Source organism: Nannobrachium achirus (genome assembly GCF_963921795.1).
Source record: "Nannobrachium achirus genome assembly, chromosome: 16".
NCBI classification, from domain to species: domain Eukaryota; kingdom Metazoa; phylum Chordata; class Actinopteri; order Myctophiformes; family Myctophidae; genus Nannobrachium; species Nannobrachium achirus.
Genome location: NC_137823.1, coordinates 53843469 through 53869326, shown reverse-complemented (window position 1 = coordinate 53869326; position 25858 = coordinate 53843469). Strand labels below are relative to the sequence as shown.

At 42.2% G+C, this 25858-nt stretch overlaps 2 protein-coding genes across 3 annotated transcripts in view; one reads left to right on the top strand and one right to left on the bottom strand.

The window, feature by feature from the left end:
• Positions 1-9295, bottom strand: part of cdk19 (cyclin dependent kinase 19) — a gene marked incomplete at its 3' end in the record, with an annotated part of 84118 nt that extends 74823 nt beyond the window's left edge. Inside the window, exons 1-2 of the mRNA XM_080744550.1 lie at positions 9152-9295; positions 2893-2968 (exon numbers count right to left, since the gene is read on the bottom strand). Of these exons, the coding sequence (XP_080600676.1) occupies positions 2893-2968; positions 9152-9279 (204 nt within the window). The 5' untranslated portion in view covers positions 9280-9295. The remainder of the gene's footprint in view (positions 1-2892; positions 2969-9151) is intronic.
• A 1550-nt stretch (positions 9296-10845) lies between these two features.
• amd1 (adenosylmethionine decarboxylase 1) lies at positions 10846-24326 on the top strand. Of its 2 annotated transcripts, XM_080744329.1 has the most exons (9): positions 10846-11196; positions 16687-16773; positions 18643-18769; positions 20090-20192; positions 20908-20950; positions 21835-21979; positions 22539-22631; positions 23219-23374; positions 24074-24326. In XM_080744329.1, exons 1-9 carry the CDS (start codon positions 11087-11089, stop codon positions 24215-24217), a joined length of 1008 nt encoding a protein of 335 aa, XP_080600455.1. In that variant the 5' UTR covers positions 10846-11086; the 3' UTR covers positions 24218-24326. The 2 variants fall into 2 exon arrangements, with proteins under 2 accessions (XP_080600455.1, XP_080600454.1); XM_080744328.1 differs by lacking the exons at positions 10846-11196; positions 16687-16773; positions 18643-18769 and adding an exon at positions 19416-19507.
• The last annotated feature ends 1532 nt before the right edge of the window (positions 24327-25858 follow it).

Here is a 25858-nt window from a genome sequence, read left to right as displayed (position 1 = left end):
TTTGGGCTTTTTATGCCTATATTGATAGGACAGTAGACTGACAGGAAATGAGGAGAGAGATGGGGAATGACATGTGGCAAAGGTCATCCGGATCGGGAATCGAACTGGCGACGCCAGCAGGCATCATAGCCTAGTATGTGATATGCGCCTTGACCACCAGGCCAGCGGGCGCCCCGAGCGTCAGCATTTTTGAATAAGTTCTTTCTCTCTTTCTCTCATACACCGACTTAGAAAATCATCCATTCATCCAATTGTTGGCCTTGCACTTGAACGATAAAGACTTCCTTTGTCACAGCACTGTAACTTTGACCCAGTTTGCATATTTTTAGTGCAACACTAGTGGTAGGACTCTATTGATTGTTACTGTACACTTTGGTCCCAAACAACACTTCTCTGATTATTTGATTAATCAAAAAGGTTATAGAATAATCGCTAAGAAGATAATCAAAAGTAGCAGCCCTGGCGTGCATGTGTGTGCATGGCATTATGGCATGCACATGTTTTTCTGTGCATGTGTCGCCTTGCAATATTATTATGGATAGAAAATAGAACAATCTGGCCTTATACCGTATGTTTGCAAACTCCCAAAGAAAAGAACAAACTAAGTGTGGTGAGTGTACAGAAATGCTGACATTGCGTAGGCTGTATGGCACACACACATATACCTTCCACCTAGCATATGTGGCAGGAGTTGAAACCAGACCCTCTATTGCATAACAGGCTATAGCTAAGTGTGTCGCAAGGACTACATTCTTTCTGTATCTAAAAGCTCTCTAGGAGGACACACACAAACATGCGCATGTGCCCGTGCGCGCGCGCGCGCACACACACACACACACACACACACACACACACACACACACACACACACACACACACTGACTGTCTGTGCTCTCCCCCTCTCTTACACATACAGTACTGACATACCCAACACCCACACACCCGTCATACTGACACGCAGTGTGTATTTATTATTGCATTGTTTACCATTACTGCAGCCACTTTATTCACCTGCACATTTATTATCTTGATATGTTGGTTTTGCAAACATGTGGGGACCATAATAATACCGTAATCCTAAACCCAACACTAAGAAATTCAGTAAAATAATATTCTTGGGGGTAGAATTGTAATGTCAGGAACACATGCATGCACGATTGCACGCGATTGCACACACACACACACACACACACACACACACACACACACACACACACACACACACACACACACACACACACACACACACACACACACACACACTTATACTCTAATGCACAAAAGTGACTAGGTGTGCAGACCTCTTGCTATTAAAATCATTGCATGAAACGAAGGTGCAAAGGATCTACAAAACAAATACGTTGGTCTGAGGAAACCTCAGCTCCATAGAAGATCATATAGCACGAGGGCCTTGAGTTCGACCTGGGATCTGTCTGTGCAGGATTAGCCAAGCCAGTTTTAAGCTACACTATGTACACAGTAAGACCCTGTGAGGGTGTAGTCAGAGTGTACAAATGGAACCAAATGGAACGTTACGGTCCATTTGGTTACATTTGCGCACTCTTAGAGTTGCATATGGATAGATTAACACAGATTTTACTGTGTATAAACTAGACTTCTGAAGTTCTGTACAGTACTATGTAATGTGTGGCTCTATGGCTGATGGGCAATACAGTATATCTACAGTATATCGATGTCATTATATAAGACTATCATCTGAGATCATAATATCGTGAAGTGTTGCCTTTTCTGGTTTTAATCTCTTGAGTATGTAAATATGGATGTAATATGGTTAATACGCGGCGTGTATGCTCTTATCTAAAGAAACACATGTGTATTGACATGCAAGCTGAGTACAGTTCAGCTGATCAGGCTAGATCAGTGATTAAACTTTGCTGCTTGATAGTAGAGATCCATCTAGGTGTGTGTGTGCGCGCGCACACGTGTGTGTGTGTGTGTGTGTGTGTGTGTGTGTGTGTGTGTGCGAGCGTGCGTGTTATTACGGTATATCTGCTGCGTTTTAACTGCATTGATATTTTCCTTAAATCATGCACCTTACTGTATGTACATATCATGACATGCACCATTGTGCACACATTTCTATACAGTATCACCCATACTGATATCGGAGCCGTTTATTTGTTTCTTTCTTTCTGTATCTCTTTCCACCTTTCTTGAAACTGCAATTATGGAACTTATATGACAAAGAATTTCAGACACTTTTCACCTACAAATTGTGATGTTACAATGAAGTTGAGTTGAGTTGACCTCTGTGTACGTGTGCGTGGGAGCACGTGTGTGCATGCGTGTGTGTGCAATCTGCAATGCCACTTAAAAAGAAGAAAACAACTGAAAACAGCCATACAGCACACATACCGGTAGCTTGAGGCATAAATTAAGTGACATACTGAGAGAATCTTAAGGTCAGGCCAGGGCCAAAGAAGAGATGCTGTTTAAGTTTAACTACTTGCTTTGTACTGTTCTCATTTACAGCACACATATTATTAGCGCATGCATTTCTCTTATATACCTATATAGACTGTTTAGATGAGGGACACTAGTTGTGTCGTTTTCTCTGCTTAGTATTGAACTATCAGCAAGTGTGATGAACCTAAGAAGACCACAGCCCACAGTAATCCACTTCTAGCGAGAGCTGGAGTTAAGTATGCATGCAGGGGCAGAATATCTATGGCAAACTGGCAAACAACACCATGCTGTAAGTCTATCTAACGAGAATGATCACAATGGAAATGTAATAAAGCTCTTAAGGAATCTAAAAGGGATATTTTGACATGTTGAATTTGACTCGATTTACTTATTCATCAAACAATCGACAGGAAAAACATCATCCATGGCCCTTTGAAAAGAAAAAGGAAAAACTCTTAGACTCACAGCGATTTCCCTACAGGCAGACATTGATATTCCAGTGCCTTCTATTTGTTTCAGTGCATACTCCTTCTCGTCTTTCCTGCAGAAACACAAAAGAAAAGAAACACAGGAACAACGTTATAAAACAGCTCCATTTCTTTCATTGTCCATGTAACAATGTAATAATGCAGTCGTGTTCCAGGACTCAGCCCGTGCTTTAGCCTGTCAGGTTTGGATAACCTGCGTGGTGTGTGGTGGCAATTGTGCACAGTAAAATCATATAAAACCCTATATACTTAGTTGTCCGGGGTTCCCCAGGGGACATGATAACTAGTTTTTTTTGCTAAATGTTCGCCTATTTTGACAGGCCCAGAATATAGGGATGCTAAGGTTCTTGTGATTAACTGAACTGAGTGTAAAGATTTACCCAAAGGATTTTACTGTGAAGTAGGCTATAAAAAACGGGCACGTCCTGTTTTGGCGACGTAGCGTTAAGGCGACGTAGCGTTAAGGCGACGTAGCGATTAGGCGAAATACAAGTGTACCAACGCTTTTTTGCCTCGTTTCTTTTTCTTTGAGGAAGCCACTGATTTACACTCACTAGCAAACTTGTTCTAATAATGTGCAGTGCATGCAGCGTGCCTGCTTGTTACCCTTAATGTGAATGTTAAGCCACACTGTGGCTTGTGAAAGTGTTACAATTGTAGGCTACGTTGATTATTAAATAATACAAATAATAACGTGCGCTGCGCTGGACGTCTGACACAGTGACTCGCTCATTCATTCTTCAAGTTTCTGCGCCTGGAAAATAGCAGATCTACAAGCTCACAACGCGTCGCGGATGCGAGGCGTTGTGAGCTTGTAGATCAGCCACTTTTGTCAGACACTTTTGTCCACGGAACACGCCACGATGAAGAAGTATAAAAGCCAGGATTTACTTGAGTGATGTGATGTGTGTTGAACGGAAATGAATGGAAATGTGCATGTCGCCTTATCGGCGCGGCAGAAAAGCGTGAATGGAAATTTGCATGTCGCCCTATCAGTAAGGTAGGAGACCCCGTTCGTACATTTGCCCATGTTAGTACACTTCGCCAAAACGGGATTTCCCCTAAAAAACATCAACATAGAGAGTTTTATGCTCATGGAACAGTGGAATCCCTGCCACTAGCAACACCCTCTGGCTGAAGGAAGCCCTTTGCTCCCTGGAGGGGGCTTATCTTGCTGAGTGAGTGGCACCTCTCCCCTGAGCCTGCATCATTATCCTTGCATGATTTTCACCGCTGACACAAACACAGGTCCAACCTGGATTCAAACTCACAGCACACACTAGTCTGACTCCGGACACAACGCTTTCTTATGAACCAACACAGATTATCCACAGAGCAGAAACAGTACTCATCCAACCCCTCCACACACACACACACACACACACACACACACACACACACACACACACACACACACACACACACACACACACACACTATATATATATATATATATATATATATATTTACATCACTTGTGGGGACATTACATAGACCATTCATTTTTATGCAAGTCCAGTAACCTCTATCCCTAAACCTAACCCCTAACCCTAACCCTAACCTTAACCCTAACCCTAACCCTAACCGTTGTGGGGACCTACTATTTTGTCCCCACACTGTCAGATGTCCCCTGCAGGTGACTGTGTGAACATGCCGTTTAGTCCCCATAAGTATAGCTAGACAAACTCACACACACACACACACACACACACACACACACACACACACACACACACACACACACACACACACACACACACACACACACACACACACACACACACACACACACACACGTATAAATGCTGAGGATATGATAGCCTGTGCCCTTGTAAAATCCTGCTTGTGCAGGGGGATAAGCGAAATGTGACACTTATTGTAGCGCTGAATATGCTCTGCACACTGTGCTGCCTGCAGACAAATATTAATTACTTTAAGCAAATAAGCAATGTTCTAGTGAAGAGAATAATAAAGACACAATATAAAGGGTAAATCAAAGACATTCTATTCAAATCTGTGAAAGGGGGCTTTATTAAAAACAAACAGCATCTAAAAACAGGTTAATTATGTGAGCAGTCCTCGATGCTCAAACAGGTCCTCATGGTCTTTAGTAGACAACTTGATTTGCATAAGGGATCGCCACTGAAGTGCAGTGTTCAGGCACATCTGTAATACCGACTGGGCTACAAAGCCACTCCATAGGTACATTTATTAGCATATTAACATTGGAGCTCTTGGTCTGCAATTTATCATACATTTTACCTGAAGATGTATTACTGGTACAGTAGTAAAGTCAGTAGTAGTAAGAAGTATGTGGTAATTTACCAAACATAACCAGGATAGAAATGATAGAGATGTACATTGTGACTCAGACAAAACAAAGGCATGAGATGACAGGCCCTACAGTCACCGCTTCCTCATTTCCTTCACTTTCTTCAGCACCAATTTCAATTTCATAGTCTGGTCTGCTGATGATCATACTAGGATACTTTCGACATTAATTTCAGCAAATGGGTTTTTAAAGTAGGTCAGATTGGCTTAATGTTGTATCAGCCGAGAACGAGGGTGTCTAGCTCATTTTCAATGCATATTAGACTGCTGTGAGATTAATTGCTGAGGTGGAGCACAGCACCAACTACCATCTCCCAGCACTTAGTTATAACGCAGGTGGCACGTTAGTTACCCAAGCCGTGCAACACATACAGTATAGGGTAGGGCTGGGCTATGTTTGTTTTTACCAGTTGCGAACGGCTGCTGCCTGTAAGTGGTTTTTCAAGGCGATTTTAAAGGATGCTAGTGATCCACACTCCTTTAAGGCCTTCGGTAAGGCGTTCCACGAGTTTGACCCTTTCTTTGAGGTGACTCTGGGTTGAACGTGATCTGTGGCGCTGCCTCTGGTGTTGTAATTATGGACATCCTTAACCTTTATAAAGTATTTTGCCATGTACATGGGTATCTTAGACAAAAAGGTTTGGTTTGGTGTAGAGGAGAAAAAGAGCAGTCCAAGTACAGAGTGAAAGGTCAAGTATATAAGTATTGACAGTTTAAGTGGTTAAATATCTAAATACACATTAGCATGAATCCAACATATACTGATGATAGTGCTGTCAAACAAGTCTATGAAGAAAAAGTTTAATCTGCAACACAATTTTAAACAATATGTAATGTGGGTCTCTGTTTCATCTCTCTCTCAGCTAAGGGGTCCTTGGGCTGGAAAACTTTGAAGACCCCTGCTCTATACTGTTGCATGTTGCTTAATAGTCCAGTAAAAATAAAGCTGAGGTTGGAAAAAATTTTGTTATTTAGTTTTTCAACTGATTCTGACAGGAAATTAGGTCTACTAGCCAGGATAAAAAATCTACCATAATCTGCTCACTGCAAATACCCACAGTGGCCAAATCAAGTTGGGCTCCCATCGACTTTCTATACAGGAGGAAAATACCCAGAAAAAAATCTGCTTTAAGTAGGATGTGAGGGGTCTAACTAGGGGTTTGTCATGATGCTGAATCCATTGCAAGCATTTGTTTTGCACAAAAAACATTCATTGGCCCCAGAAAACGCCCACAAAACTGATGAAAAGTGATGACTCATCACTTTTCATCACTAAACCATAATTTTCTGGGGCCATTTTTAGCCCAAGGAATGTTTTTCGTGCAAAACAAATGCTTGCAATGGATTCAGCATCATGACAAACCCCTAGTTAGACCCCTCGCATCCTACTTAAAGCAGATTTTTTTTCTGGGTATTTTCCTCCTGTATAGAAAGAAAGTCGATGGGAGCCCAACTTGATTTGGCCACTGTGGGTATTTGCAGTGAGCAGATTATGGTAGATTTTTTTATCCTGGCTAGTAGACCTAATTTCCTGTCAGAATCAGTTGAGAAACTAAATAACACAATTTTTTCCAACCTGAGTGGATTTTTTTCCTAGAATTACTAGACTATAATGCAGCAGCATAGAAATGCAAGCTTAGTCAGTCAATTGAACAAGTGTGTGGCAGCTTACATCCTTCTGCAGAACATTTGACAAACTGTTATTTGTATAAATACAACATAATTAGAGGGAGGTAAAACCCCTCGCAGCACATGTATTACTTCTTTGAAAGAAGCTTTTGCCATTCATCAACCAAGGCCGATGTAATTCCTTCTTCTCATTCTCATCCTCCCCTGGGCCTCCCATATTCCCAACCTAATTGGGCCTAAACTGTGTGAGTATATTATGCAATGCTAGCAGACAGGGCAGATGTGGTAACTGTCATATTCCTAGTAATTGCAGAGTGGTTGTATTACTATTGTTATAATAAAATATTGAGTTATTTAAATGGAAGTTACATTTACATTACAGTTAAATGGTACTACTTGGTATAAGTTTCGTGTTGGTGGGTAATGCCCCATGGCCCTGCAATGGCAGATTTATAGGCTAAATGTTATATTCCTAGTAATTGCAGAATGCGTTATAATACCTATTATAATCTACCCGTACTTTATCTGATCTCTGTTATTATTAATTGTCTTATTATATTGCTGTTGTCCACAGACATGTGGAACATGACCCAACAACATTTCACAGCTTGTACCACTATACATTAAGTGACATTAAACGCTTCTTAATTATTTCATACTGGAGGAAAATATAAAGCACTGGAATACATGTTCTTCTAAAAGTATTCAGGCTAATTGTTCCACAAAACAAGAGTATTGTAATATGGACAATGATGTAAAAACACAACAGCACAAACAGAATCACAGGAAATCCCATCATCTCTGGAGATTAACTGGATAATACATTGTCGAACTAAACTGGCCAACAGTATGACTGAAACATTCATTTATATGAATTGTAGTAGTAGTCGTAATAATAATAAAAATATTATTATTATTAATGGATCAAATACACACACACACACACACACACACACACACACACACACACACACACACACACACACACACGTGTGGTAGCAATGCCAATGCAGACAAAATTATAGTTTAGTTCTGATGTGAGAGGTGGCTGATCTGATCTGATGGCTGACTGATGGGAATGTTGTTAAAATTCAACTCATGCATCACTTGATAAGGGCACTGGTCTTCAAGAACCACTGGATTAGGCCTAATTAGTAACCACATTAACAACCTATAGTGTCACTGCAGTTAATGGTCAGTGAAAATATCAGATCTACAAGCACACAAGCTATCACAATGCAACACGCTATATGGGCTTGTAGATCTGGCATTTTCTGCAAATATATTTGGTGTAGAGGGGAAAAGGAGGAGGCCTAGTATTGACCTTTGGGGAACACCAGTCAACTAAGCATTTAGAGTTGTGGTTAAGTCTATAAGGATTCATATTGGGTGGGTGGGCTATTCTTTCCTACAAATAATAGGCCTAGAAATTATATGATACATTATATGGTATTATAATGAAGGTATAAACCAGATGTTTTGCATAAAACAACAAATATTGTCCTGTTAGCCATATAGCCCACAAGCATATAGAAAAATTTCCTTTGCCCACCCTTTATTATCCTACTGTGTATTATAACAACATTATTATGCTGTTAAATGCAATGCACTGTCACACGCGTGACCTAACGTCGTCATCAAATAATTAGCCTACCATATAGGAGATCAAAATGAAACTGAGAGCTTAAAAAGTTTGGCATAATAATGTATTGTGTCGCCGGTTGAAAAGTATAGGCTATAGTGATGCTGATGTGATGACCTGTCGCCAGTTTTATAACAACAACGCAAGCTGCCTTTGATTCCCATGACGAGACTGTCAAATAAAATAAAATAAAAACATCACCACATCAGTGTTGTTTTGGGGGAGGACCGTTGTGTTCTGTTGTGAGCGAGTGAGTGAGTGAGTGTGTTTGTGTTTGAGCGTGTGCGCGAGCGAGCGAGCGAAAGTGTGTGTGTGTGGGTGACGGTGTGTGTGTGTGTGTGTGTGTGTGTGTGTGTGTGTGTGTGTGTGTGTGTGTGTGTGTGTACACTGAGTGAGCGAGTGAGTGGCAGTGCGTACATGAAAACAAAAACACAGACACGGGTATCAGCGCTCGCTCGGGGGACACGGCTCAAATCCATTCCGCTACACACACACACACACACACACTGTACACACGCACACCGTTCAACAACACAATGGCACGGCGTTTTGAAAATGCATTCTTACAACCACTAACCCCCCCGCCACCCCTTCTTCTTCCCCCAGTAAACAATAACCATCTCACAAATCTTACCCGTCTTTGCGCTTAGCTTTATAAACGTGCCCGTAGGTCCCTCGACCCACTTTGCAACCTTCATATTCGAACAGATCTTCTACTCTCTCCCGTTCGGCCGCCAGCTTTGTTTTGAAGTCGTAATCCATCCTTAAGCCATAAATACGTCTTAATTTACAATAAAATAAAATATTAATTATTACATGCATTAATTAAATAATCTGCTCGTTTTTATTCCCCCACCATTTCCTTGTTTGGGATTTTGGTCTGCTCCGCTTAATGTTCACTGGCTCGTTGACGTTTCTAATTGGCGCGCAAGGCACGCTGGGCAAAGTAGTCTTTCGAACGTGCCGCCCGGGTTCGCCGGCACGCGTTGCGAGGAGCCCGGGGAACTACAACCCGCATTTCGCGCTGCAGTTGCTGCACTTTTTACGTACTCGCGGACGCTCTTCAAAAATGCAGGCATCGGTGGGTTTAGGTTTCACGCACACACCACACACACGCGCACACACACACACACACACACACACACACACACACACACACACACACACACACACACACACACACACACACACACACACACACACACACACACACACACACACACACACACACACACACTGTGACAGTGTGACATTCGATGTAATAAGCTCCATATGACAGTGACTTTGCCAGTCAAAATGAGACACTTGACCTGTCATCCTTTCTAATTCGTCGTATGCTAAAGGGTATTTGAAGACTGGTTTGCATATAAGGGTACAGTACAGGACAGTACACTGGTACAAGGTCAACTAAAAGGATAAACACCACAAGAAAGCTTTTGGGCTTGTTTAAATTGGAGTCTATATAGGCTAGGCCTATACGTGCGTGTCATTTTCATGTTCTATAATCAATTTATTACAACATAACCCAAAAGTTAGCCTCGGAAACCCAGGCTTCTTTCAAGTTGATTCCTTTTTTATCTGTCTACACAGTCTACTTTGATTGAATAGGCATACCTAGCTTGATCTATTGATCTATTTATTTAGTCAAGTATAATTTAATATACAGTGTCTAAAAGCATACCAGGCCACTGAGGCCAGGTACATTGTGCAAAAATATATATCAGCATGTTGATGAGATCCATGACAGTCAGTGGTTCCCAAACTTTTTAGCTCAAGACCCAAAAGAGAAATTAGACATTTACCTGGGACCCAAACCATTGAAAACAGCAGATCTACTACAAGCTTCACACCGCGTTGTGAGCTTGTAGATCGGCTATTTTCACTATAGGCCTGCTTACTTCTTAGATTTGTTTTCTAATTTATGGAATTTCTTCTATTTTCTTTTATTTATTCATTAAATTACCTAGAAAAATCATTGCATTTTTGTATTCATTAAAGTGTATTATAAATGAAATAATAAGAAATGAAAAACTAAAAACTAAAATTAAGGGACCCATAAATGGGTCCCGACCCAGAGCTTGGGAAACCATGGTGATCTATGACTCTGATAGAACAAAATGTAACGCTGGGAAATGCATCGTCACGTGACCAACGCCCACCCTCCCCGTCCCTGTCAGTTTGACAGCTCCCCGGACCAATCGCTACGCGCCTGGACGGGATCCGCGCGACGCCATTGGTCGGACGGCGCGCCGTGGCGTCGGCGCTGCTGAATAAAACCAGTGCGCACCGCTCATTCAGCGCTCTACACAGTATGGCCGGCGATATTAGCTAGCACTCGCTAACGGTATTCTCTGTAAAAAGGGAAGACGGTAAAAATATAACCCAAGAAATTTAACACCTGGACTGCTTAAAAAAAAGGACATTGAGTCGTTAAATTATAACCGACGAGCAAAAGGACTAAGTCGACCAACGTCCCGTCCCCGTCCCCCTCCTTCCTTCCTCGTCCTCAACGTTCGTTTTTTTTGTTTTTAATTTTCTGTTTTTGTTGGTTGTCTTGTTGTCTCACGACATGGAAGAGAACGGTGCACACTTCTTCGAGGGGACGGAGAAGCTGCTGGAGGTGTGGTTCTCCCGGCAGGATGAGACCAAAGGAACCGGGGACCTCCGCACCATCCCGAGGTTTGTGTGTCTGCTGGTGTCTGGTGTAGTGTAGTGTAGTGTGTTGCTGCTGCTGGCTGCTCGTGTTTCTCAACTCCCACTGGAGCAAATCGGGTCGCTAAAAAGGGTTTATTTGTGTATTATAACGGACAAAACAAGTGTCACTTCTGGCCGACATGAAGACCCGATCATGTTGGCAAGTGACACCATGCGTGGTGTCGCACGTCGTAGGGTAGCTGTAATAAACGACGCTTCTTCTTGATCACCTCTAGACAGCTGCCTGCCTGTCGCATCTTCTCTCTCAGTGCGACCTGTCTGTCAGACGACGCTGGAATAAGAAGCTCACAACGAACGTTATTAACTAGTTGTTGGCCTTTCCCAGTTTCTTCCCTGGTCATTTTATCATTATTCGTGGTTTTAATGAGCCTCGTCGGGGGGGCCTGGCGCCAGAACACGTCACTGCTGTTAAAAAATGGCCACTTCACCACACACACACACACACACACACACACACACACACACACACACACACACACACACACACACACACACACACACACACACACTGGCACTTGCGGAGTCATTCATTCCCCCCCCCCCCCCCCCCCCCCCCCCGTCATTTTTCTTCCCAGCGTCAAGTCGAAAATGGCAAAGCTACAAGCTCACGTTTTGCGCCTCGACATCTGCTATTTTCGGCGAGCCTCACACAGTCTGAATTAAAAATGACATGCATATTATTATGCATTAGTTATAACGCCGTGTAATAGCCTATGTAATGATGGTGGAAGACACAATCCCAGCTGACAGGTGTGTGTGCTGGTCTGGTATATAAGCTTTTTGAGTTACTATGATGACTGATGAGGCCTCAGTCACATGGATCAGTCACCGTCTCCCCCTTTACATTTTTCCTTTTATTTATCTGCGCACACGCGCATGGAAACGGCACGTCAAGCTGTAAGGGGCTGTCGTGTGTTATAACTGTCTGATGATATCATATGGTGATCCCGACCAGAAAACATTAAACGTCACATTCAAGCCAAAAATACGATTTTTGAGCCGTTAGCGCCGTTGAGCCGTTAGCGCCGCTTTTTTTGCTTGAATGTGGCGTTTTAACGTCTTTCTGTGGAAAGCCAAAGAAGGGGGTCCATAGATAGTTTAGTGCGTCATGAGGTGGCCGAGGACTGGAGGAGGAGGAGGCCGTGTTCTTACAAAAGACGGCCCGGGCAGACAGCGTGTGCTAGACGGTGACCGGACCGCGTGCTCTGGCTGGCTTCGAGCCATTCCTTATGCGGCATTTGCTATTCCGGACGACCGGGGCAAGATTTATAACCTCTGCGGCACACGGAGATCACTACAGCCCGCATGAAACGGCCACATTTGACGCAGCTTTTAATGCAAACGACCGTATTGATTTAGTCTCCAGTCGGCCAAACGTTACGAATGAATGAAATACGGAAGACGTGAAACTGGCTGCACGAGTGCACGCAGTTCCTAAATAAATACATGACTCACTGAGGAATGTACTTCCATATTACAAATGGAGATTGGAGAGATGATGTTATAACGTTTGTGTGGTTCAACTGATTTAACATTACAGCGATTACTTGTAGCTCTGCGATCAGCAGCATTTTAGGTATATTTATTACCACGTGGGACATACTTGCAGAGTCGGTCTAGTCACGTTTCCCAGCAGCCAGACCTTCTCCACCCTCTTCATGTGATTGGTCTAGGGCTCCCTCTCTCTTACGTATGATTGCCTTTCGAAGTATATGGATGCATTCTAGGAAATGCCGTAGACATGCACCCCCCTGGCCCCCTCATCAAGATAAAGTGTTTGTCACTAACAACACATTTATGGCATCAATCAATCATCGAACATTAGGCCATGAAAATCCACTTTATAAGTAAAGCAGACATCATGTGAATGGTTGCATTGTCAGCTGCTCTCTCTGATGTCTTTGAATGGGCTGCTGAACTCAATTTGTTCTGGAAGAAACATCCACTTTTGTTGGTTATAGAGAAGACTTTGGTTTTGAATCCTTGGTGTGAAATGAGGGGGAGGAACTTGGAGGTGTGGTGTTGTTGTCATGGCATGAGTAAATATAGTTCACAGATGGTGATATTGAAGTAGCCGATTGAAAATAATGAGTCATTGCTCTAACCTGTCTTGTTGATAGGCTATAACCAGTAACAGCCTAGCCTATAGCCTGTCTGTTTATATTGCAAACAGGTATTCTGTTTGAAACTTGGCTTGATCCATGACCTATTTCTTTACCTTGTAATCTTCTCTACCTCCTCCCCTCCTCTCTCTGGCAATGTCCAAGTCCTTTTAATTAGTCCAGTGCCCGAAAAGCCAGAGTTTCTCAGTTGTTAACCAGATCACAGAGGCTAGTTTAAGACCGGTGTGTGTGTGTGTGGGCCAGTGGAGTGCAGGACGACTGGCATTAATTTACTGCCGCAAGGGAAGATTAACGGCTCAAGAGAGACGCTGTCAGTGGATCAGGCCGGCGCTGGACGCTTGCCAATGTCCAAATAAGTCCACAAGGGCATCTGATTCACAAATCTGGACTTCACTGAGTTCACGCACAAGCTGATGGTCTCCACTATAGCTTCTCTCTCTGCAGGGTTCAGGGAGCAGGGTTGCAGGTCAAGACTACACTTATTTGATGTAAATACAGGCTTTTAGGCCATTTGGTGTTGAATAAATCAAATAGAAGCCTTATTATTTACACTTTGGTGAATGTTACTACAGCAGTGTAACCTTCCCCACCTGTGTCAATGTAAATACAGGCTTTTAGGCCATTTGGTGTTGAATAAATCAAATAGAAGCCTTATTATTTACACTTTGGTGAATGTTACTACAGCTGTGTAACCTTCCCCACCTGTGTCCCGTGACCCCCCCCACACACACACAACACACACATACACACACACACATACCATATCACCTGTCTTGCCATACTAACCTTCCTATCACTTCAGTTTACCCAAATAAATAAACTTTCCCAAGAAATGTTACAGGCACGTTGTTGGCTCACGGCTCAGCACATGTTGGTTTTGAAGGGAGGTGCGCTCCTCTCCTGCCACTCATCTGGCCTTCCCCCCTCTTCTTACACCCATCTTTCCTGGGAAAGTTGACACTGCTGCTGAGGGACCAGAAATAGCCTCAGTGTCTATTTCACACTGAAACGGGAGCCTACCCATGTCTCCAATGACAGGGTCTCTTTGGTATGAAGCTGGCATGTTGCAACATCTCTTGTGATGTCACAGGGCAGGAACTATAGTGACCCAGCTTGGGCTGTGCATGGTTACAGTCAAGTTCAAACCTGTCGATCCTGAAAACCAAGTTTGTGTTGTAGTTTCAAAGAAACAAGGCACACATACCTCCGTGTTGTAAACTAGTGCCACTCTTAATTGCACAAATTGCTGCTTTTGTACTGTATGTATGAGTGAGTGACAAACAAAACCTTTCTTGATTCCGGACTTTAATGTCACAATGGTAATTACTATGCCCAATTAGGCCCAATGTATTAGTGGGGATTGAATAGTTGCATGTGTACACATCATGCACGTTTATCAGAATGCTATTTATTTTGGCTCCTTTCAAAATACAACATTCAACTTGATACATAAAGGTGAAAAGCCTAATAATATTCATGATAATAATAGAGTTTACTGTACTCCCAGAGTGTACTTTAATGACATTGATTAAAATATTTGATTGACATTTCATTATTTAACCAGATGTAAACAAAATGTGAAACATGTCTTCATTATATTTGAAAATTGGTGCAAATTAACCAGTAAGCTGTTAAGCATACTACAATTTCAATACTTTGTTGCTAACCATTGACATCCCTGCTATCTTGCAGCAATTTGTGGATTTAGCTGTTAACAATTAATAATAATAATGATTAAAAAGTAATGTTTCATATCTGCTTACTTTGGATTTAATTTACAGAACCAAATGTGGTTTGCCTGATGGGGGTTTAAATGCCGAAACGTTGCATCACTTTATTAAATTCCCCTTTTTGCATTTGAAGACAGTGTGCGTGGAGTTTTTGCCTTTACAGAACCAAATGTCAAAAAAATCCTGTGGTTTTCTCGTGGGGGAATTGGTTGTGATGTGTGGCATAGGATATTTTGTGTTGTGATGATTATAATATATACTTATATAAATATTTTTATAAATGGCCTACTCTTAAATACCGGTATGTGGTTTGTTTATCATTGTGATCCGTCATCTTGTATCCTGTCTATCATCCTGTCTATCACCTATCACCTGCAGAGCTTGAAAGTGGCTTATTGGCATCTTGTCAGTCCAAGCTGCCACTTTAGAGGGTATCAAATCTCAGTTCAATCATCCTCTTTTTATGCTACTTGGTCAGCAAGAAATATTATATTTGTGTGTTAAGACATTTGTGAATCCAGTCAGTGTCATGGCTTGCATTGCTGCTTTTTAGGAAAGGCTTTTGAGGAATGTACCCGATGCCCGGAGAGACGTTTCGAAAGGATTCTTAACGGGGCACTGTCACCTTTTTTTCTGTTTTAAAATATGGACCACTAGAAGGGGCGGTTGATTCATGCAGCCCTGTACCATCTCGCAGGGGGGCGGGGTGGGGTTGTGCAATACTCCCTACTGGTATTTTCCCATTGAGCCGTGTGTGCTCTTCACTCTTTCTCTACCAGTCTCTGCTCCATAATGGACGCTCCGCATGCGCTCTCCTGCTCGCTTGGGCTGCCCTTCCAAGGTTGTAGTGGGAATGTGACGCGGTTGCCTCAACACTGCAGCTGTCCTTGAGTACCGAGTGCTGGAGGAGGGAGGGGTGCTGAAAGAGAGAGAGGGAGAAGCCTGCCCGTTGTTTAGAGAAAGCTTGTGTTGTCTGCGCCAGTCTGCCTCCCGTGCTCTGCCAAGCGATGAATACCAGGGATCTAAAACGGGACCCAAAGCCCAAATCCACAATATCCTGCCGATTTTCTGCTCAGTTGCAGTTGCTTTTTATTGCTGCACAACTTCGACTGCAAAGTGTTTGTTTTGCCTGTGAAAGCAAAGGCAATCAATGTGAGAGTCTCTATTGTAGCCTTCTTTTTGTTTCCCCAGATGAAAAACAAAAATTGGAAATGGAATTTCATTTACTGTAGTTTAATAGTTTGCTGCTGGTATCTGATAAGCCCATTCCAGCACATCCTAATATACTGGAACTTTACATCCTCTTTACAACTAGCCCTTAGGCTGTCTGAATAACAAGGAATGTTGCACTGTTGTACTTTGGGTCTACTTGCTTGCTTCGAATAAAAAAAAAACCTTTTGAATAATCATGCTCAAGATGGCTCACATTCCTAACTGGATAATTTAATGACATCATCATCATTGTATATATAAGACATTTCTATTTCCTTGTTTGGGCATTTAGGTGGGATAATCCCACAGGGCACTAGACTACGGTATATGGGTATATTTGTGCATAATTGTGACACTATATCCCTTCCCCTCTCTCTTTCTTGTTTCAGGTTTGAGTGGGACAAACTTTTGGAGAATGTGCATTGTTTGATCATAAGTGTGACAAAAACTGACAAGCAGGAAGCTTATATACTCAGGTGAGTTCAGTATATACTCTCTTACTTCCTTTCCCTTCCTGTTCAGCAGATTAAAAAGGCTTAGACAGTAATCTGTTTGTTGTCTGCAGCACCATGGTTGCTTGGAACCATCCTCGGGAGGCGTAGATAGTATATTTTGATGTTCATATAGTTTATATGCACAACGATGACAATTTACATTTTGGCATGGAATGTACAGTACATGGTCAACAATAATACACGTGTTTCTAGTCTAAGAGACAAACCTAAATAAATACTGTAAACTGGTCAGTGACTTGTGCTGCCTCGCTTTCAAAAGGTCCATATCAACTACACTACACTGCACGGGTGTCCTGTCTCTACAATGAAGCATCCAAATAATGAAATTATATTCAAATTCCATCCTCCGGTATCCCAAATAGGCCAGTCAGGGTTGTCAAACAACAATACCAGTGCGATATGCCATAGGAAGCCCCCCCACGCCACCACCCACACCCAGTCCTTCCATCTGGTTCCAAAAGTGTATACTGGCTTATGACATGCTAAGCAGTTTAAACTGTCTGACAGTTGGGTGTCCAGTGTACATGACAGCGCATTAAGCAGACACAAGGTGAATCCAGGTCATGACAGCTATTTTCACTGCCACGTCATGGTTGACTCTAAATAGATGGCCTGTGTTAGTCAACACTTCATTGTGATGCTCTCGTAGTCTGTCTCTGTGCCAGTTTTGACATTGTATTGGATTAGACAATTACCCTGCATACCCCGTAGGCTCACACTTAACCAAGAACAGGTTTAGTGTCACCAGTTTCCTCCTGCCTGACCGCTGACCTAGACTGTCTCCCTCTTTATATTTTTTCTAACTGAAGAGAAAAGAAAGGGGACTGGACTGCCCAATATATTGTCGATGTCGGGTGAAAACCCTGTATGTACAAAACCGTTTGTTTTGCATTTATCATTTTGAAAATGATTTAAACTAGTGAAAACAGCCGATCTACAAGCACACAACGCCTCGCGACGCGAGGCGTTGTGTGCTTGTAGATCTGCTGTTTTCACTACTTTTGTGCAACCGCCTTGTATGATGAAGCAGGGCTTTACTTTACGAAAGAACGTACAAATTTGAAACTTGGCGATATAATATAAAAACCCAGTTGTTTTCACAAACTCGACCGGTCACAGTTCAGACTCTCGGGAGACCAGTTATAAGCCTAGCCACTGCATGGTGTAATTATGGTCAAAGTGGCATTTTAGTCTCTGTGAACTCTGTGGTTTTCAAACTTTTAGTGCCCAAGGCACATCAAAGGGAAGGTTAATATGTCAAGGGCTCAAGGCACACCTTTATTCATATCCTAATGCCTAATAAAAAGTTTAACCACGCACTCCATTTCATACTTTAACTTCAATCTACAAGCTGACAATGCATCGCATCGTGCGTGCTGCTTTGTGAGGTTATTGTCATCATTTTAGAAAATGTTTGAAGAAAGAAAAACTCTGTATTGGGAAACGTGTTTGCACAAAGTACAAATAAAGGCACTGATATCCACTATATTGCCAGTTAAGGGGGAGTTTTTCGTTACCACTGTCGCAAAATTGCTTGCTCGGGGTGGGGTCTCTGCTCGGGACTCTGCTCTTTATGTAAAGTGTCTTGAGATAACTTGATGTGATTCGACACTTTAATAAAATTGAATTGAATTGAATAGAACCGTAAATGTACTTTATATTGCAATAATAATATCATATCCCAAGGTACACCTGGACTTGCGTGACAAGTCCATGTGTACCTTGGGGATTAGTCTCTCATGACACAGCAGTTGCCTTGGCACACTGTTTTGGAAATACTGGTCTAATTGTTCCCCTGTCCTGCCTTGTTCCTCTGTTTGTCCTCCCCAGTGAGAGTAGCATGTTTGTCTCCAAGAGACGTTTCATTTTGAAGACATGTGGAACCACCCTCTTACTGCAAGCACTGGTGCCTCTGCTGGAACTCGCCAGGGAGTATTGTGGCTTTGATGCCATCGAGGTGAGACGAGAGCATATTTTCTTTTTATGATTACATTTTTATTCTGCAATTCTGCAGAGATACAACTAGGGATGGGACGATAAGCGATATATTATTGTTTATTGTGATAAAAAACACTCACGATAATCGTATCGTGATATCGTCCTCCGTCATGCACTGGGGTCAATTCACCTTTTATTTGCTGAGCTGCATATCCGGTACCATGTAAACCCTCTATTCGTAATACGTACTTATAATATACGTACTTGATGCAGCCTTTTTTTTCTCACTCTAGATCAAATGTCTTCGCCAAAAAATAGCCGATCTACAAGCTCACAACGCGTCGCGACACGTTGTGAGCTTGTAGATCTGCAATTTTTTGTCAAGTGTTCTGCCCCAGAATAATGGATTTTGACTATCACGATAATATCGTAAATCACGATTTCTTTTGTCACAATAATCGTGATGTGAAATTGTCATATCGTCTCATCCCTAGATACAACATACATAGATACATTTACTGGTAGATCTACCAGCAGTATCATATTGATCAGTGCTTTCTTGTGTTTTCTTTTATTTTTAAAACATCCCCTCCAGCTTTCCCCCTGCTCCCAAATACCCCGCCCCTACCTACCCACCCACAAAAACAAAAAAGGGGGGAAAAGACTAAATAAAAAGAAGAAAAGGAGGAAAAGGAAAAAGAAAATAGAGAGAAAAGGAGTGCACACTCTGCGCAACATGTTGACTCAACCTCAAATGGTGCATATATAGAGGAGAGCATCTTGCATGTAATCAACATGCATTACATCTAAATGCTCAGTGTTAATTTAACATGATGGACCTTATGGGTCCACTTGATTCTATCTTTAACCACTTAAACCCTATATACTGTAATTCATTTACCGGTGCATCAATAGAGAAACATTAGCCAAAAATAGCCAATCTACAAGCTCATTGTGTGGCAACATGATGTTTTTTGAGTTTTTAGATGTGCTATTTTTGCAAATGTTCAACTATTATGACAGAACCCTAACAACCCAGAATGGGCACGCAAGGGTTAATGTGGTTAAACTCTGAGTTAAATTAATAATGAGGATTTTACTTTGCTGAGCCATTACAACATGTTTGCAGATAAACACACTTTACTAGGTTTTACGTAAAATAGATTATCCTGATTGATTGTTATAGATTGCAATGAGTATATTTAATTTTGAACTAGCTCTCTTTTTACATCTCATGTCCAAATTGTGACTATTTTAAATTGAACTAGCTCTCTTTTTACATCTCATGTCCAAATTGTGACTATTTTAAATTACAATTGGCATTTTTTTTTCTGAACAGAATTTCTTCTATTCTCGCAAGAACTTCATGAAGCCCATCCATCAGGAATTTCCTCATCGAAACTTCCAAGAGGAAGTGGAATTTCTCAGCCAGATTTTCCCAAGTAAGGAATACCTGGGTAAATGCTGGCCTTTTACCCTTAAAGCTACACTCTGGGACACATTCTAACCATTCTGTATGGTAGAGTATGTTAATACTGTACAATACAACTAGCACATCTGCAGTGGTTACTAAGGGGAGCACACACTGGACGCGGGCGGCTGTGCAGCGTCGCGTTGCGGTATCGACACACGTGAAGTGCCCCATGGTAACCCCAACTGGATGCGGCAGGTTAGGTCATTGAAAATAATGGGGCCGTATTTCTTTACGCGCCGCTTCCGCGCTGCCTCCGCGTCCGGTGTGTGTTCCCCTGTAGTCTTCCATTGCGAAATTCCGACCCAGATGTCGAGAAGGACACCAGCTTGTCCTTCTTCCAACAATGTCAATAAAGTTATTTGAAGCACCGGATTTTATAACTAGATGCCACTGCTATTTTGGACCTCATCGCGTTATAGAGAAATACAGACATAAAACGTAATGACTGCAGCTTTAAATTGTTGCCATGTATCACCGTCTTAAAAATGTTTCTAGAATACACGTGATGCATACGAGGTTTGGACTTCTAGTCTTGTATGTTTCAAATGACAGTCACAAGAGTGTGACAGAATGTGTTGTGTGACTCAGCAACGCAGCACAAGCTGTGCTGTGCACCATGAGCTCATGAACATGGGAACAAACATGACGACTGACATTAGTGTCCATCATTTTTCCCTCTCCAGATGGAGCAGCCTACTGTATGGGCCGCCTGAATTCTGACTGCTGGTAAGACACATGATAGACACATGTGACACTTGGGTTTTTTCTATGTACAGTGTGACAGTGGTACGCCCATAGACTACAGACAAAGACAGATGAAGCCTATTTTGCAGCCTGTTTCAAATCCACTATCTTTCTACATCTAGACATCTAAAGCTAAACTACCGACCATTCATATGAACTGTCACTTCCTATATGGCCACAACTTACAAGCCGGATGCTAGTCCCTTGAGTGTGTTGTTGTTGTTATTGTGACCGTAAGTCGCAGTTTACTATCAGAACCGTCACAGCTTGTCCATATCTGTGGGGCGGCTGTAGCCATTGATCCATTGGTCGGCGGTTCAAATCCCGGCTCCTCCTGTCAACATGTCGAAGTGTCCTTGGGCAAGACACTGAACCCCTAGTTGCTCCCGGTGAGCAGGTTGGTGCCTTGCATGGTTTCCTCCACCATCGGTGTATGAATGTGTGTGTGTGAATGGGTGAATGTAATGCACAATGTAAAGCGCCTTGGATAAAGGCGTTATATAAATGCACCATTTACCATTTATATCTGTTCGTACGGGTAACGCCTGCCACTGTGGTTCCCCTGACACATCACTGTGACATCATAGGTGAAATTACAGTGATGTCAGATACTCAGAGCAGGGATCTCCAAATATGGGCATAAAAGGGATTCTGTTAGGGATCTCCATGTATATGGGCATAAAAGGGATTGTATCCCAGATGATGCCCTGTTTGGAGAACCACACTAACAGAATCCATATATGGCCAAGACAGCCCTTAGGCGTCTTACTGGTGTTAGACAAATACAGAGTGATATAAATAGCTGTACAAATATTGACTATATATCATTATTTGACATTCTAAGACGTTTCATTCTTTTCCTCTAGGTACCTGTTCACCCTGGACTTGCCAGAGTTCTGGGAGAACAAGCATGCAGATCAGACCCTGGAAGTTCTGATGAGTGACCTTGACCCAGCGATCATGGACCAGTTCTACATGAAAGATGGTGTTTCTGCAAATGATGTCACTCGTGTAAGTCTCCCAACATGCCCTGCAACTTGCTGAGACGTATTCACTCCCTTAAAGTGGCCCACTCCATTGTGGGCAATGAGCTCAACAAAACACAGCTCTGCCAAACTCTTCAGGAGTTATCAAGCATAATGTATTTTCTTCTTGTGAAAATTAATCAAAATACAATAATAATACCTATCAATAACCTCTGACTTGTGCGTAAAGGACATACAAGTAAGTTATGACATGGAATTATGCATTATTTATTACAGTATGTTGTTTGTTTTGTATACCTTGATACTATCTGCTTTTGGTACTTTGCAGACAGAGTTACTGGTTTTAGGTTTATGTACTTGCTCACAGTGATCGATGTGTGCAGTGGGCACACAGCGTTGTGTGGCTGTGGTACCCGCAGTACAGGCTTGCGCTTGTGCGTGCACATGTTTAATCAGTCTCAGGCCTAGGGGCCCATAGAGTTAGGATCTGCCCCTGGTCTATGTACATTTTGTATATTCATATTATGTTCATGCTAATTTTGAATAGTAAAACAGTTTTGTAAACTTTTGTATTCTTCTTTCAGATGAGTGGAATACGTGACCTGATTCCAGGTTCAGTGATTGATGCCACAATGTTCAACCCTTGTGGATACTCAATGAATGGAATGAAGACTGACGTAAGTTACTGTGGTAACCTTTATAATGGCCTCTGTGAAATCTAATCTATCTATGGGTACAACAGAATTTAAGAAATACCAAAAATATCTACAAGCTCACATAGAGATAGATCACTTACATTGTAGAGTGAATATTTCACCTGCAGAAAGAACTGCACTTTCTTTCTGCATGTTTTGTATAGTCGAATCTGATTGGCCGAATATTGCCTATAATCGACTGGCAGTCGACTGGCAGTCAACTATAATAGGCAGCCACCTTTTTGCATGTTTTGACTGAGAGATTCAATAAGTATGTAGATCTTCAATAAGCAGCTCTCTTTGGTAACATGTTCTTAGGTCAAACACCCTTTGGTCCGACCACCTAAACCTAACCCTAACCCTAACCTCAGTAAAACTATGCCTAAACCTTACCCTAACCCTAACCTCAGTTCGACCCAACAGGAGTTCGACCCATGGGGCAGTCCCCGCTCTCTTTATTGACTGTCCTGTTTTGATGAAGCAGAAGAGATATCAGGTGTCCATCATTGCTCTGTTTTCCCTGATTGCTGACATCCGTTGGAAGACTGAAATGTGATTGTCTCCAGCAGGGAACGTACTGGACCATCCACATCACTCCAGAGCCAGAGTTCTCTTACGTCAGCTTCGAAACCAATCTCTCCCAGACGTCCTACGATGATTTGATCAGGAAGGTGGTGGACATCTTCAAGCCAGGAAAATTTGTGACTACACTTTTTGTGAATCAGGTATGTTGGAACGATCAAGGGCTTGGGGGTATTCATGTACACTACGTTTGAATGTCTTAGGACTTAGGAGATTGTCTTGGCGCATGAGCGGGCAGTAAGGACAGTATACGTAGACAGACAAACGTTTGAGGATCCAATTATGAGGATGCACTACGTGAAGCTACACACTATACCAGTGGTTCCCAAACCTTTTAGCTTGTGACCCAAAAGAGAAATTAGACGTTTACCCTGGACCCAAGCTAGTGAAAACAGCTGATCTACAAGCTCATGTGTCGCTTTGCACTGCGTTGTGAGCTTGTAGATTCGGCTATTTTCACTACTTTTTAAACATTTGTTTTCTAATTTATAGAAATTCTTAGATTTCTTATTTAATTTATTAATGAAATTACTTAGAGAAATCATTGCATTTTTTTTTTATTCATGAAAATCTTATCTTTTTGGGGAATGTTTTTTTTTAATGTTTTGAAATAATTCACAACAAAATGTGGGGGGAAAAAATTAAGGGACCCATAAAAATGTGTCCGTGGCCCACAAATGGGTCCCGACCCAGTGTTTGGGAACCAGTGCACTATACAGTGAAAGTTAAATGACTATAGTATCACAACACTAAGAAACACTTCTGACATATAGCCAGTGCTTTAAATAAAAGTGTAACAGCCTTTTTATTGTCCCCTTTTTCTCTTCTGCTTCTTCCACCAGAGTTCCAAGTGTCGCAGTGTCTTTTCTTCCGCCCAGAAACTGGAGGGCTACAAGCGCCTCGACCGCCAGTTGGCCCAATTCAACGATTACAATTTTGTCTTTACTAGTTACGCCAAGAACCGCCAGCAGAACCAGCAGAGCTGAGCCGACCAGAATGAAGAAGAAACGCAAAAAGAAAGTCATCGGCCACGCGCGGGGGGCGCGTCCCCCCTGCGCTCGGCTTTCTTCCCCGACGGAGAGGCTCCTCCTCCCCCTTCCCGTTCCCGTTCTCCACGATTGTCGTCGTTGTTTAGGATCTCTTGGCACAGAAGAGGCCGCGCCGGCCCGTAGTTTAACTTCCAGTTGGAATCGTATGCATTGTTGTACCTTAGGACTCTTGCATGAAAGCTCGTTTCTCTGTTTAGATATCCTAGCTCACTCTTGCTGTGATCTTGAAGTGCATGTAGAGGAATTAAACATGCTCTGTTTCAGGCTGTCCACCCGCCGTGCCCAGTGCAGTGGTCCCTTCCTGCAGGTTTCCCCGCTCATTCCTCACAGACAAGGCTTTCGCCCTCACTAAGCCAGGGGCCCTGGCATGCTCAGATGAGTCCACGTCTTCTATTTATTGAGGTTTTTATTTTATTAAGCTTTTTTTATTGAGCTCAAACCCCCATCCCTTCCTTGTCAGTCAACTACCATCAACTGTCTTTTAACATCACATAGCTTATAACGCCCGGTTTAATAATTTTATATTATTTGCTATGCGTGCATTTTAACGATTCACATATTTTATAGGTGAGGCCAAGAATATCTGTGTCTTTAAGAATCAATTAAAGTGCTTGGCCATAATAACATTAACCTTCATTCACATAGGGTTAGGGTTAAGTTCTTTACAGTAACAAAATAGATCTATAAAATCCAACCCAACTGTCAAATACATAAAATGAATGAAATTTATGGAATTTGTATTTCATACACCACGTCTGTGTATGCGACATACATGGAAGGATCCATTTCTATTCCTTGTTGTTCTGTACCTCTGTAAAAAGTTCTGTTGATTTTAAACAACACTTTTAATACTATATCCTCATGATTATTGTTGCACTATTGAGATGAAAAGCGCAAGGCTTCTTACTGGTCAGTGTAATTGTGGGTGCTCCTGGTAGTGAACTGCACTGAAGTCAATAGAATTCCTTATTTGGCTATTCATTATTTGGGCTTTGAAGCCAAGCTATAATCTAGTCTGAAACACCCCTGTTCGGTCAGCCATGGGTCTACACCTCGACAATCATTTAGGCCATTTGAATGTCTCACATTTATAGTTTAATGCCCAGTAATGGAATCCATCATTAATTTGCGTATCCAGCATGGGTCTGGGTGAACGTGCACTTAGGGTTCCCTTTATTTCTCCTTTGTAAAACCTAATATAATATATTAGGCTTATAATATATAATACTGTATACACACAGTATATTATACTGTGTCGCTTGCCGAAAATAACTCGGTTATTTTACACATTTGTACTACAAAGTATAAATTAAGCTTATTAACGCTGTGAATGGGAACCTTCCAGAGGTTTTTTTTTACCCCGGCCACGCTCCCCACAAAGCCTCTAAATGCTCACATAAATTGATTAAATGGGGGGAGTACTTTGAGTCCCAACTGAATGTAGTGCAGCCAGCTACAAATGGGCTGTCCTACCTGTTGAATGTAGAGGTCTCTAGAGAAGAGCTTTAGCTGTGAATGTATGACTCGAGGAGACCCAGTTTCCCCACCCCTTCCGCCCCCACACCATGTAGCTATGGT